The 16596-nt window shown below is 31.2% G+C and overlaps 1 protein-coding gene across 1 annotated transcript; it reads right to left on the bottom strand.

Annotated features, from left to right (window-relative positions):
- Positions 1–13044: 13044 nt before the first annotated feature.
- LOC141672392 (pentatricopeptide repeat-containing protein At1g73710) lies at positions 13045–16560 on the bottom strand. Its single transcript, XM_074478981.1, has one exon. The coding sequence runs from the start codon at positions 16421–16423 to the stop codon at positions 13361–13363; it is 3063 nt and encodes a 1020-aa protein (XP_074335082.1). The 5' UTR covers positions 16424–16560; the 3' UTR covers positions 13045–13360.
- Positions 16561–16596: the final 36 nt, after the last annotated feature.

The raw sequence follows: 16596 nt of genomic DNA, 5'->3' as shown, positions 1-16596 counted from the left end.
TATTTTTTGACTGATAATCTTGAATCTTGAACTTGTCTGTATTCTGAATTTGAGATAGTATGTCGAGATCTCCTTTTGTTCTATAGAGAAGTGACATATCGATAAGTATTATGACTTATCGATATCTTGAGTTCTCTATAGATATATTTGACTTGTCGAGGTCTCCAGTTCTCTATATGTGAAATGACTTGTCGATATCTCCGAGATCTTTACATGCAAAAATGACTTGTCGATATCTCTGAGATCTCTACTTACACATTTTGACTTATCGATCCCTTTGAGATCTCTATATGAAAAATTGACTTGTCAATATCTCTAGTTCTCTACATCTTCATTTGACTTGTCGATATCTCTGAGATCTCTATATGTAAAAATGACTTGTCGATATCTCTAAGACTTCTCTACAAGTTATTTTGGACTTCTCTACAAGTCATTTTAGACTTCTCGACTGACTTCTCGATATACCTTGATCTGTGACTTGTCGATATCTTGACTTAGAACATTTTTCATAGAAGAGCATTATTCAACTCCAAGCTTCCACATTTTTTCTCTAAGGCATGATCAGGACTTGATCTTCTTCCAGAGTTTATTCCTTAGCTTGAAATTGTTCATAGAAAAATCCCTCAGTCTAATCTTCTAAACATTTTTACAGACTCAAGGAATACAATTACATATTACAGAATAGATTATCAAATAACTTAATCTTAGGGCTGTCAATATGACTTAGTCTTGTTATTTTACATGCATATCTTGCACAACAAAGTTTCGCAGCCATAAAGCTTGATTGGATGCAACAAAACATGTTATATATTCTGTATCATGGTGGATGAAGCTATGAGCATCTGTTTGGCAGACCTCTATAAAATCGCTCCACCAGTCAGTATATAAATATATCCCGAAGTAGATTTTCTTTCATCTTTGCATCCTCCAAAGTCAGAATCTAAATATTCAATAATTTCTAGATGATTTGATTTTCTGTTTGTGAGCATATAGTCTTTTATTTTCTTCGAATATCATAAGACTCGTTTCACTGCTTTTCATTGCTCCATTCTCGGATTACTCAAATATCTTCCCAATATTCCAACAATGGATGCTATGTCAGGAAGAGTACAAATTTGAGCATACATTAGGCTTTCCACTGCTGATACATATGGTATCCTTTGCATTTCCCTTAGCTCAAGTTCATTCTTGGGACACTGTTTGAGACTAAATTTGTCTCTTTAAATGCGGGTGTATCCATTGGTGCCCAATCTTTCTTGCCATTTCTTTTCAGGACTTTTCGATATAGCTCTTTTATGACAATCCAAGAATACCTTGAGAGCGATCTCGAAGTATCTGAATCCCTAATAAAAAATAGGCGTTACCAAGGTCCTTCATCTCAAATTGACTAGTGAGCAATTTCTTGGTATCGTACAATAAATCTATATCATTGGTGGAAAGTAAGATGTCATCACCGTATAAGAAAAGAAAGATAAATGTACACCCACTAAACTTGTGATATACACAGTGTTCCACCAAGTTCACTTCGAAATCCTATGATGTGATAACATGATAAAATTTGTGATACCATTCACAAAAAGCCTGCCTGAGACCATAGATGGACCTCTTTAAATTGCAAACCATAGTCTTTAGATCTCCAGTGACAAAATTTTCTGGTTGCACCATATAATTTTCTCGCCAATATTTCCATTGAGAAACACCTTATTTACGTCCATCTAATGTAGCTCTAGATCATAATGAGCCACAAGTGCCATAAAAATGCTAAATGAGTCTTTCGTAGAGACAGGAGAGAAAGTCTCATTGCGGTCGATACCTTTCTTTTGAGTGAATCTTTTAACGACTAAAAGAGCCTTATATCTTTCGATGTTACCACTCGAATCCCTTTTCTTTTTAAATACCCATTTGCAACCAATATGTTTGAGCCTTTAGGAAACTCGACAAGATCCCAAACGTTATTGTCTTTCATAGATTGCATCTCTTCATTCATGGCATCGATCCACTTTTGAGAGTTAGGGCCCTGCATTAATTGTTGAGATATACAGGATCATCTTCTCCAATGCCAATTCCATCTTCATGTTCTTGTAGAAAAATAACATAATCATCTGGAATTGCGCTCTTTCGCTCTCTAGTGGATCTTCTTAGTGGCACTTCTTGTGATTCATGAGGTTGTTGAGTTTTCTCAATTGGTTCCTCATGGAGAATTTCAGTATTGTCTTGAACTGGAGGGCCTTGTACAATGATAGGTACCATAATATGATCACTGCTCTTGACAGATTCACAAATAGGATCATGACAATTTTCTTCAAAGATAATACTTTTACCTATATCTTTCCTCCCAAAATCAACATCCTCAAAAAACCTTGCATTATCAGTCTCAAAGAAGGATCTGGTAGCAGGATCATAAAACTTAAATCCGCGAGTACACTCCAGATACCCAACAAAATAGCAAATGATCGTCCTAGAGTCTAGTTTCTTTTCATTTGTCCTATATGGCCTTGCCTCGGCTGGAAAACCCCAAACATGTAGATGCTTAATACTAAGTATTTTCTTAGTGCAAAGTTTGTAAGGGGTTTCGACCACAGCTTTAGTTGGAACCCGATTAAGGATATCAAATGCCGTCTTTAGTGCATCTCCCAAGGTGACTCAGGCAAGAAAGGATGACTTATCATACTTCTGACCATATATTTAAGAGTATGGTTTCGCCTCTCAGCAACACCATTCATATTAAGTTTTCCTGGCATAGTGTACTGAGAGACAATTCCACATTCCTTTAGGAAGTTAGCAAAGGGTCCTGGACATTGCCCACATAATCCATCATATCTACCGTAGTATTCACCACCACGATCAGATCTGACAATTTTAATAATACTATTTAGCTGAAGTTCAACTTCAGCTTTATATTCTTTAAATACGTCCACAACTTGTGACTTCTCATGTATCATGTATAGGTAACCATACATAGAGTAATCATCTATGAACATGATAAAATATCGTTGACCGTTCCAAGAGGCCGTAGGAAATGGTCCACATATATCGATATGAATCAGTTCCAAGACACTTGTAGCTCTATTGACACCTAACTTTCTCGAGTTTGTTTATTTCCTTTAATGAATTTCACACGGACTTGAAAGTCACTTAAATCTAAGGGATCAAGAATTTTATCATTCACAAGCCTTTGAATTTTCTATTTAGAGATATGACATAATCGCTTGTGCCACAACATGACAGAATTCTGAGTTAACTTCAGCTTTGTATCTCTTGCACTTGAGTGCAAAATTTCATTATTAAAGGTAACAGTATCAAGCATATAAAGATTATCAAATAAAGAACCGGTGGAAACCAAATTTGAATTTAAGCAGAAACACACTTTATTATTTCCAAAGGAATAAATGTAGCCATATTTGTCCAAACAGAAAATACAAATAAGACTCTGTCTAAAAGACGGTGCAACGAATATCTCAAATAAATCCAAATAAATACTAGTATTTAATAACAATCTAAATGTTCCCACATCCTTAATTGAAACTTTATTATCGTCGCCCATATAGATGAATCTTTCAGCATCAATTGGCAGTCGGCTCCACAGGCAACCCTGCATTGATACACTTATGTGAGTAGTAGCACCAAAATCTACCCACCAAGTATCCTTAGGTACAGAAGCCAAATTAACTTCAAAACAAACAAAGACAGAAGCCTTACCCTTTTTCACAGGCCAAGTAGCATATTTCGAACATTATTTCTTCATGTATCCATCCTTCTTATAAAAGTAGCAGGTTGTTTCCTTATCATGCTTCTCTTGCAACTGATGCTTGAATTTTCCACTTGCAATATCCTTACCTCTCTTCCTTTTCTTATCATCAGAGCTTGATTCCAAGTGAGCACTCTCAGTTTTCTCTCGCAAAACCCTCTCTTCCTCTTGCACATAGTGTGAAATGAGCTCATTAAGAGTCCATTTATTCTTTTGATTATTGTAACTCACCACAAAGTGTCCAAACTGAGGCAGAGAAATAAGAACCAATTGAACAAGTAACTCATCCGAAAGTTCTAACTTGAGATCCTTGAGTTTTCCAGCAAAATTTGACATCCCAATGATGTACTCCCTTATATTCCCCTTCCCTTTATACTTCATAGTCACGAGTTTTGACAGAAAATTACTCGTTTTCGCTTTCTCATTCTTAGTAAAATATTGCTCAATATCGGAGAGGAACTTCTTGGCATTTGTGCTCTCAACAATAGAGCCCTGAAACCTAGTTGAAATCGTTCGCTTCATGATCGCTAGACACATGCGATTAAAGCATTCTCATTTCTCAATTTGATCCATTTTGGGATCATTCGTATTGGGAACTGGTTGCTCTTTCCTTAGAGCAAGGTCAAGATCCATACACCCAAGAACGATTTCAACATTCTCTTTTCACGTGATATAGTTTGTCCCATTCAATATTGGAATCATGCTCAATTGGGTGGAAGCAGAATTAACAGAAGCAGTAATAGAAATAGAAAACAAATATACAACATAATGCTCAAAACTAATACATACAATAATTTGATAAATTTTAAATAGTGGCAACACCATCACAAGATACCTAGCGCAAGATTAAATTTTAGTCTTTGGACAGAAAATTTAATTTACAATTGGTACTCTTCACGCAAAAATCAAGTATTAACAATTAAATTTTGTCAAATAATATGCTTTTCTTTGGACCGACTTATTATTCACATGAAAAAACTTGATATTGTTACATACTTATTATCACAAGAATATTTTAATTTTGGCCAAATATTACCTTCGGTTGGGCCGATAAAATTTGCATAAAATTAAATATTCAATCGTCATAATAATATTTTTAAATTAATTAAACTATACAAAAAAGGTCACTCCATTAACTTAAAACTATTCGACCACCTAAGTAAATAGGTCAATATTAATTTTCCAATAATCAAAATTAACTCACAATATAATATATTCTTCATATGCAGCTTAGTAACCAAATTATATAAAAGCAATGTCCTATAATACATCTGCATTGTTACGACCAACCAAAGAGTAATATAACCTTTAAAATTAAACTCGCCCAAACACATTAACAGAAATATATGTTTAATGTGTGAGTGCACATTAACATAATTTAATTTTCCCAAGAGACAATACAATATTTAATAATATTTCATAGCCTTGTTAACGTTAACTCAGAGATACGAGATTCAACCACAAAACGAAACAATTTATAAAAAAATGATTATGACATCAATTAATACAACCTGATCATTAGAAATATGGTGAAGCCGAGTTTAATCCAAAACAAGGTCAACCAAATATTATCTAACTGATGATAACTAGCTTTATGGCCCGTGCAATGCACGGGCATACTCTATATTATGCTAATTAAAATTATTTTCCCTGTAATTCTTGACGATATATTTGTGTTATTATTCAATGTATGAATAATTTATTTATTTATTCATATGAGCATGAGTGTTTGAGGTATGTTTACAATGGTACATTCGCGGGAATTAATAAATTATGTTAATATACATTTTTTGTCAGTTCATAATTATATGGTATTTGTAATATGTAAATGCTTAGAAATTAAAATATATACAAGTGATTATGTGTGCTTGATTTATATCAATTACTTTAAATATAAAATAATTATTAAGTTATTTTTTAATTATTTAATGTGTTTATGTGTTAGAAATGTGATTGATGAGTCAGACTATATAAGCAATTGACCTCAGTATTGTAAGTTTACTCACTGAATGACATATGATACTCTCCGTCTCAATAACTTTCTATTTTGGGATGTTCAAATATATTGTTAATATTTCCTAAAATATCATATTATCTTTATAATGACTCCAAAGTTTACCCACGCTTTCTTAATTTTTCTTCAACATAATTAATTTTTTTAATCTATGTGTTTAACAACGATGTTAACAACCTATCGGATGGTGAGAGTATATGATTTATGTCCTAAAATGGTTAATACTAAAGTATAAATCGTACATATATGTAGAAATAGTTATTTTTTATTTTTTATTTCATTGAATTTAATATAATATTTTGTTATTTAATTATGTTGGAGGACGAGGTTAGATTGATGACATAAAATAATGTATGTGTGTGTGTCCCTATATTAATATATATATACATATATATGTATGTGTGCACAAATTAATTATACAACAATTCATAATTTTTAATAAATAAATGACGAGGTGAATTAAATATTATAAAGATATTAATGTAGGGGTATAATTGTCATATGAATTAATTTGCTCAACAACCTCCCTAACATTGTTAACAACCTATAAAACGATGGGTGTATATGATATATGTCACATAATTATTAATGGTGAAGTATAAATCATGCATATGTGTATAAATAGTTTATTTTATTTTTTATTTTATATAATTTAATTTAATTTTTGGTCATTTCATTGTGTTGGAGGACGATGTTAAATTGATGACAAATAAGAATATATGTGTATGTGTGTATGTATATGTGTATATGTATATGTGTATGCATATATATGTATGTATATATGTATGTATGTATTTATGTTTGTATGTATGTATATATGTTGTAACTTGTATGCATGTATGTATTTATGTATGTATGTATGTATGTATGTATATATATATATGCATGTGTGTGTATGTATGTATCGTATGTATGTATGCATGCATGTATGGGTTGATGTATGTATGCACATATTAATTATACAACAATTAATAATTTTTAATAAATGAATGAAGAGGTGAAATAAATATTATATAAATATTAATGTAGGGGTGTAATTGTCATATGAATTAATTTGCTCAACAAACCCCCCTAACGATGTTAATAACCTATAAGACAGTGGGCGTATATGATATATGTCACATAATTATTAGTAGTTAAGTATAAATCGTACATATGTGTATAAATAATTTATTTTGTTTTGTATTTCATATAATTTAATTTAATGTTTGGTCATTTCATTGTATTGAAGGACGTTGTTAAATTGATGACAAATAAGAATATATGAGTATGTATCTATGTATGTGTGTATGTGTGTGTATGTCTATGTGTGTGTGTGTATATGTATGTATGTGTGTATGCATGCATGTATGTATGTATGCATGTATGTATGTATATATGTATATATGTATGTATGTTGTAATTTGTATATGCATATATGTATATATATATGCATGTATGTATTTATGTATGTATGTACGTATGTATGTGTGTGTATATATGTATGTGTATGTATGTATGTATGAATGAATGTATATGTGTATGGATTAATGTATGTATGCACATATTAATTATACAACAATTAATAATTTTTAATAAAAGAATGATGAGGTGAAATAAATCTTATATAGATATTAATGTAGGGGTATAATCGTCATATTAATTAAATTGCTCATCAAACCCCTTATGATGTTGTATTATATATATAATAGATAATAGATTCATATTGTACATACAGGTTACCTCAGCGGATTAATAAACTAAACCCGCGTACGCGCTGAATCCTTACTGGCACATACATCAATTAAGAATTAACGATGTCCGAAAACAATAATCAATAACTCTACAAATCAATTTCGAATAAATTATATCCTATATATAATTAGAGTAAGGGAGTTTTAATGGTATATTTTTATGGTTTGGTCGTCAGGGGTGATAATGTCATTTAAAAACTAAAGCTAGCTTATCCATTTTACAGACATGCGCGTGTCCGGGTTGTACATAGAGTTGGTTGTACATAAGTTCAAAATACAAAAAAACTACTCAATTTTTTTTAAAATAGTTACACAGGTAATAATTATCTCATAAAAATAAATATAAGTAACGGCTAAGAAATTATTTGTTAATCGAGTTAAAATAATATCATATTTTTACAAAAAATTGAAATGTGCAAGTTTGATTTTTAATGTTTTTAAAAATCTAATAAAATATATTATATATTATATTTATTTTATTTATTCTAATATTCTATTTTAATACTTAATAATCTGTATAACAAACACAATAGGTAATTAAATAAGAAATTAAGCTATTATTATACATTCTTGAACAGTATAAAACAATATTAAAAATATTATATATTTAATACAAGTAACAATTATCTTAATAAAAATAAATCTAAGTAATAAATAATGAATTATTTGTTAATCGGGTTAAACTCGATCATTTTTTTAAAATAATTGGAACGAGTGAGTTTAATTTAAAAATTTTGTAAAAAGATCATTTTAATTTTTATCATATAAAATAAGAAAAATATTAAAATTATATTTAGGTATAAATATTACAGGCGTTTTGTTTGATTTGTGAAAAATTTACGGATTTTCAAAAACTATGAGGAAATATAATAATAATTATTATAAAAAACTATTATAATTTTCAAAAACTATATATTATATTTATTTCATTTATTGTAATATTTTATTATAATACTTAATAATGTGTGTCTTTGAAAATATTTAGAGCACATGAATCTTATAAAACTTAAAAATATAAATTACGGATAATTTTTGAATAGGTAAGTTGATTAAAAATATTTTTGAATAGATAATTTTACACATTTATATTGTATTTAGGATAAATATTATATGTGTTTTGCTTAATTTGATAAAATGGAAAATTACGGACTTTTAATAATTTAGGGCACATGAATTCTATAAAATATAAAAACTAGGAAGAAATATAATAATAATAATAATAATAATAATGATAATAATAATAATAACTATTAAAATTCAAAATTGAAATACAAATGTTATAAATTATATTTAAAAGTACTATGAAAAGTAGGTGTAAAGTATTTTTTTCAAAATTATTAGTAGAACCGAAAAATTATAAAATATTATTAAGTAAAATACAAATCCCAAACAACTTTCCAATTCATGATTAAACTTTATAAGATTAAGAAATATATATATATATATATATATATATATATATAAAAGAAAAATGATTACATAACCATATTATGTGATATGATTAAAATATTCTCTTTACAAATTTATAATATAAAAAAAATCAAACAATGAAAGAAATAAAATAAACTATAATACATATGTTATATTTTAAGTTATTAATGTCTAATATAAAAATACAATAATATGATCATCATGTAAATAAAGTGATTTGAATAATAAAAATAATAGTATTTTTTTTATAAAAGATATTGATATTAAAAAATAAATAAACCAGCTCATTTTGTCAAAAAACAATCTTATATAAAAAATGGTTATAATTTGATCATCATCACTATAATATTATAACTAGTACATCACCCTATGTAATCATCATATTGTAAATAAAGTTATTAGAATAAAAAAAAATAGTACTTTTGGTAAAAGATATTTATATCAAAAAGTAAATAAGTCAACTCATTTTGTCAAAAAATAGTTCTTATATAAAAAATTATTTATAAATTTTCATGTGCATGTTACAATGTGTAAAATTAATTTTTTATATATTAAATAATGAAAACATTTACTATATATTTTGTTATGAATATTACAAATTCTATAAATAATAAATTTTGAAAAGAAATATAATAATTATAAAAATCAATACAACTTAAAATAAAATACAATTTTAATAAAATGAAAAAAATACCCTATAATAGATTGTAAAGTATTATTAAATGTTATTACAAAAACTGAGAATTTATAAAATATTATTAAAAACACTGAAAAAAAAGTAGTAAGGTACAAACTACAACCAACATTTCAATTCGTGATCAAACTCCTTAATTATGTGTCATAATCAAATATAAAAATGTAATAACAACTAAATGAATAAGTTTGAAAAATATTTTTTTTTGAAAAATAAATCATTTAAAAATAAATATGTACAAATATATATTACATTTTATAAGAATGTTAAAATATTTAAGATTAAAATAAAAGAATAATTATGCATAATTGTGAAATACAGTTATACATATTAGTAACACTTTAGTAACACTTTAAAAGCCGTAATATAATTCTAAAATTATTAATATATTATACAAAGGTTGTTGTGATGAAGTATAAAAATGTAATAGTAACTAAATATATAAGTATAAAATACTTAAGAAATATAAAAATTTAAGAAATAAAATTTTTCTATTAAAATTTAGTAAAGTAAAAAAAATTATAGATTTCAAAGTTTTTATAAAAATAGTTAGAATCATCCCGTGCGGGTATAAAGCTAGTTAATTTTTAATAATCAAATATGAACTTGGCTATTATGTCAACTATAAAATTTAATTACTTCTATAAATACATGATTCTCTAAAATAGAGATAAATATCATAATCATCGTATCTAATTATCGAGTTTAACCAAAGGCGGAAACATACCTGAATTCATTCACAAGGTGATAATTGTGACGGTATCTGCTCTATAATGTTCTTTAATATAGTCTTCCTCGACCAACTACTCTTTAGGATTTCTCAGTAGCTTTTTCTAATGGGTAAAAGATAAGCCGTCATTTATAATTCTTTTGATATATTGGGGACTATGACCCTTTTTATATACCGCCTAACTAAATCTCTCATTATAATTTAATTGGGTATTCACTTATTAAGTCCATACAACAAATTAAAATCTAATTGAGTTTCTTATTTGATCACTTAATTTAACCCAATAAAATAAATAGCTAAAATAATTGATATATTTATATGTAACCTATAAATTAATTATTATTATTAAAATAATAATAGCATATACTCTTTCCCTGGATTGTTTACATTGGAGGGATCGACACGTATTTTAAAACTCCTATAATGTATGGTTCTCTAAATAATTTTAAATATTCTTTATTTTTTTAAAATTAAAATATAATGTTTAAACTTTTCTACTGACAACGAAATTTTAAAAATAAATTATAGAACTATTTTACATAACCTCGGTGCCAAGAAAAAGTATGTAAGGAATTCAAGGGGACGGAGCAATTTAATGCGGAAAGACTATGCATATGACAGTCGGTGGCGATGTTCCAATAACCGTAAGTTAATGCGGACGAAAGAGTCGATGTTGACGATGTTGTTGTAGATGTTTAAATAACTAACTACAAGTTAATAGTGAGGGAAGAGTTTTGTATTGGAGATATTCTAACCGCAAGTTAATGAGGAGAAAAGAGTTTAAACATGGTGATTGGCGATATTGTTGGCGATGATTACATATAATTGTCAAGTTTGTATGCATGTATACGGGATTCTCGAGAGAGGAAAGTGTAAAAAAAGATTATTCCAGTCTTTTGTTTTAAAAAAATAAAAAAGAAGAGAAGATCATGGTTGTTGCACGACTTCTCAACACTCTCAGTTCCAACATATAAGATAGTGAATATGCGGAATATATTATCCCTTAGCAAATTTTATATGAGGGATGTTTGAAAACTTGCATTTAATTTCAAATGAGGGATAAACTTGCATTTCATTTCATATCATATTTTTTTTAACTATTTGGTGGGCAATCATGAAAACTTGCCTATATACTCTATTAATTCTATTTTTAATAAGATAATTATAATTTACTATGCAGATCTATGTACAAAATTAAAAGATGAAACAACAAATTTCATTTGAAAAAAAAACAGTTCAGTTCTGTTACTGAATCAGCCTAGGATAATGACTCAAGAAAACATCAGACGTCCACAGATAATGAATAAATCTTATGATCAGCGATACAACGTGATGCTACTGAAAACAGGATACAAATGATATGGATACATTGCACTAATAGGTCACTGATTATACTATTTCATAGCACTGAAAAATTAGCAGGGATGTAACGAGACAAACTGTGCAGTCAGCGACTGAAACCCACCGACTGTGTCTGGAAATCTTGGTCTTTGGAAATCTTGGTCTTCAACCAAGATTAAACTAAAGTGTGCTTGAATAATACGCTTACAAAAATCCATAAACTTAAGGAGAGCCGTAATTAATTGCTGCAGCTCTTGCTACCGCAGCCTTGTTGCAGGCTCACTCAGGAATGCTATGCACAAACACTAAGAACACCATTAATTACCTGTAAGTATGCAACGCAGGTGTAGTTCGTAGTTACAGTAAAAAGATTAGGCATCATTTGGCTCAATACTCGTTACAATATGAGAACTAGATACCTGCGTGAAAGTATCCACAGTTGTTCTGCAAGTAGCTGAATTCATGACGGGATTCACAGCAGTTATCTACCAGTGGCGGAATCCAGGCTGCAAATCTTCTGCTTTGACTCGTCTAGAATTCAGAAGTGTGTGCAAGGTATAACTACCATCCATCCTCGACTCGTATGTATGACTAAGTTCTCCATTATGTCATCCAATCAAACATCAAGGGCATCTCTGTAAACACATTCCCTTTTATGCTTGTAATAAATTTCAACATTAAATCCAAATCTATCATACGTGGCATCGCTAGACGAATATGTGACGCTGGTTAGCATCGTGTGGCATTTGGTTTGCTGTCCATATGCCCTAATGCTTTTGTGAACTAGAACTACCAGTTCCAGAATGGTTGCACAGTAATAAAAGAGCTCAGCCTGGAAAAAAGCTTTATTTGCAAGCAGCAAGCTGTATGTATTTCATTGCAGAATCAACTGCAGGTTTCCAAGCACCATATCCTTCCACATCAGCCAATATGATCATTACACTAAATTATTATCATCTTTAGTCAAGAGACCCTAAAAGATTTTGACTCGGAAGGGACTTGATAAGCTTATAATTATATCAATATGTAAATCACCATCATACCAAAAACTATTAACAGGAGCGTAATTCAAATGGCAGAATAAACATAAAAAAAAAAAGATAAGCACATTAAGTTGTTTGTTTATAGATCATTGTTTAATCATTTGCACTTACAGCCCCCCCCCCAGTCACAGATGATATATAAAAACCTGATAGCCATACGAAATGTTGAAGTTAAATCTGTGTAAAAGGTATGACTCTTACAGTTCAATATTTACAGAGCTAGAGAGATAACAGTAATCTACTTGGGGAACAACAGTACCACTACAATATTCACAGTTAGTGTAATAGGAAACTACGGTCACTTCAGACATAAGTGTCAAATGATGAGTGATCATCTATGGTAAAAAGTTAAAATGTACATTTACTATAAACCATACGTCAATAGTCAATACACACAAGCGTACATCTTCAATCCTTTGCTAGAAAATCTATCAATGATACAGAAAGTGAGACCTACCAAATAATGAAGAATCCCCAGATAAGTCACAAAATCAGAATGAGAAGTTGAACATGACCAGATAGAACAGTCAATCTGGCAATTAAGACCCGCCAAAAAAGTATACTAATATTCGTTTGCACTATAACAACATAAGCTTCTTGCTCAAAATGTACATTCTATCTATCAGCTAAAAATCTAAAGGGCTTTCATCACCAACCTCTTCTCTTTCATATTCAGGGTCTGGCTGTGTGTCAAAGGCGAATCTCATTTCCTGGGTAACTAATTCGGCCAGATCCTGCCTATTGGCATTTCTGTAGGCATCAACTACTGCCTTGAACAAGGACTCGCTAGGATCTATCTCTCCGTACTTTAATCGACTGTGAATACGCTTCACACCTTCAAGCATGCCAGCTCTTCCGTAACAACCTACAAGATTTAAAAAAGTAACTATGTCTGGCTCTAGCCCTTCATCTTGCATTTTCATGAAAATATTAAGTGCCTCGTTAGTTCTGCCCGTCGCACCATATACATATATTGCAACATTATATGCGAAAGAATCTAGGACCACTTCTGCCTTTAGGAAGGTTTCACATGATTTTAGTGCAAAAGCATGCAAACCCACAACTGAATATACAGAGGCTAAAACAGCTTCTCTGGAGTAAGGTTTCCCTTCACGGTAAGATGATTGAAGCTGGCTTACTGCTTCAGATGGAATGCCTCCCTTTTTTAATATAGTAAACAATACTTTAAAGGTCCCAGCATCTGGCAAAAGCTTCTCATTAACCATATTATGCAGCAATTCGCCACACTCAACAAGCTGCCCATTTGTGGCATAGCATGCCATTACCTTGTTATATGAAACACAATCCGTCAATAATCCTGAATGTCTCATCTGCTCTGCAACATCAATGGCTTCATCAAGCATACCCATGTTCTTGTAAAGATACATCATGGTTGCAAATGAAACCCCATCTGCCCAACCTTTATCTATCAAATCATCAAATATCAGTCTCGCTTCCGATATCATTCCCAGATCAGCATATAGATCAAGCATACTATTAGTAGCTATAATATCAGGACCACCAGAGAAATCCTTCATCTTCTTGTACACTTGTTTTGCTCCCTCCACAGAACCAACCTTACTATAAGCCTTGACCAAAGAAGTAAGTACTATCTGATTTGCTGAAACACCGGATTTTTCCATGACATGAAAATAGTGGAGGGCTTCTTCAATTTCACCAGTTTCCGCAAACCCATCAATTATAGACCCAAAAACAACTTCGTTTGGCTTAACCCCTGCTTCTACCATTTCTTGGTAGATACTTACTGCATCAGAAAGCCTGCCTAATCGCGAATAACTTCCAATTAGGGAAGAAAATGTTGTGCAGTGAGGCTTGAATCCTGCTCCTTGCATTTCAGATAAAAGGTCCCTCGCTTGGTCAACTAAATCACCTCCAGAGAGCATTTGAATAAGAGTATTATAACTGCACTCATCTGGCCAGGTCCCGTTGCTTCTCATGCTCTTAAAGAGTGAAAAGGCTCTATCATACAGCTGTGCTTTACCATAAGCCTTGAACATAACGTTATATTCCACAACATCTTTCTTCTGACCAACCAAGTCTCTCTTACAGTAGAATACAGTTTCGGCTTCAGCCCAAAGCCCCTTCTCAGCATAAACATCTATGATAGCAGCATATGTACGAGATTTTAGACCGCCATCAAACTGATACTTGTCTAAAAGATTTTTAGCATGGTCATTTAAACCTTCATTTACATACATTTTTATAATGACTGGAAGAGACTGCCTGTCAATATGTGCACCAAACTTTGTTATATCCTTAATCACAACCTCTACCAGTTCAACCATTCTCCTCTCGCATAGTACCTGGATAATAGCTCTATGTGTGACAGCATCAGGACAAAGACCCACGTCCCTGATTTTCCTATAGCACTTAATGGCTGCATTGATGTTTCCCGCATCAGCATACAAAGACAAAAATATGTTGTAGGTTTTGGTATCAGGAGAAATTCCCCTTTCTTCCATCTTACTAAGCAAAGATTCTGCCTCGGATATATGTCCATGACTTCCACATGTGAAAATCATAGTATTAAAAGTGAATATATCCACTGCTACTCCAGATTTTAACATGTCTGCAAAGACATCAGCTGCGTCCTTTAAACGACCAGCTTTTCCATACAAATCAATCAACGTATTATAAGTAGCTGTAAGTCGAGGCTTCTGCACAGAGTTTTCAGCATCTACCGCAGGCAACACATTAGAAGCGAGGCTCCTCCCACCTATCCTAAAGAGTTCAGTCGATAAAAAATGCTTGAAGCTCATGGGTGCCAAGCTCGAACCATCATCAGAACCAATAAAAGAATCCAAATCAATCTTTCCAACACACCAATCCTTATAAAATTTAATAGCCACATCATACTCTTCAGCATCCTTCAAAACTTTCACAACCGTACTCATCGTAACCTCATCCGGAAACATCCCCCTAAATCTCATATGCTTAATCCATAAAACCGCTTCTTTCACAAGCCCCGCCTTTCCATACACATCAACAAGCATACTATACGTATTATTACTAGCCAAAAGCCCCTTTTTCGCCATTTCAATCCAACAAAGCCTCAACTCATCCCATTTCTGAGCTCGACCCAATTTCCTCAACACAACATTATAATGAATAACATTCGGAACATACTCTTTCTGCAACTTCATCCACTCAAAAACCCTAATCACCTTCTCCCAACTACTCTGTTCCTTAAGAATCACAGTCTGCTCTTTCGGATTCAACTTCCCATAATACAAACTAAGCGCTTTCTCAACATCTTCCCCCGACTCCAACGACCGCAGAATCGAAGGCAAAACACCCCCATACTTCTTCTTCTTCTTACCATTAACAATAACTTTACCAGGTGCATTTAAAGTTCTTGAATTACATTGAAGCTTAAACCCTACTAAACCCCTACTAGCCCACCTAAAATCTTGCTTAAAAGAACATGAATTTACACTAACAAATGACAATTTATGAGCTTTAAAACAAGAAGATACAGGAAATAAAGAACAGCAATCAAGACCCTTTAGTGAATTATATTGATTGAAAGCTAAAAAAGACATGGAATTACAAGAAAAATGAAGGGATTGAAGCTTACATGATGAAGAAGATTGATAAATATGAGATGGGCTGTGATACAAATTGCATCTTTTTGGGTCTCTTGAATTATTACAAGAATGAAGAAGCATGTTCTTGCTGCAAAGGGGTACGAGTATTGAGATGTTCTTATTTTTTTGCCCAAATCAGTGGGACCTACGAAAAATCATCATTCATCAACACTGCTTACAAAAAATCTAATTTCAAACAGAGTTGTTTTGTCATGTGATGTCTCTGATATTGGTCTTCTGCCTGAGAATAATAT

This window comes from Apium graveolens, chromosome 7 (assembly GCF_009905375.1).
Source record: "Apium graveolens cultivar Ventura chromosome 7, ASM990537v1, whole genome shotgun sequence".
In the NCBI taxonomy this organism is placed as follows: Eukaryota; Viridiplantae; Streptophyta; class Magnoliopsida; order Apiales; family Apiaceae; genus Apium; species Apium graveolens.
This window is presented reverse-complemented; position numbering and strand designations above follow the sequence as displayed.

Bases quoted from the DNA above. Each gene is read 5' to 3' on its own strand.
- LOC141672392 (XM_074478981.1), bottom strand. From the start codon at position 16,423: ATGCTTCTTCATTCTTGTAATAATTCAAGAGACCCAAAAAGATGCAAT.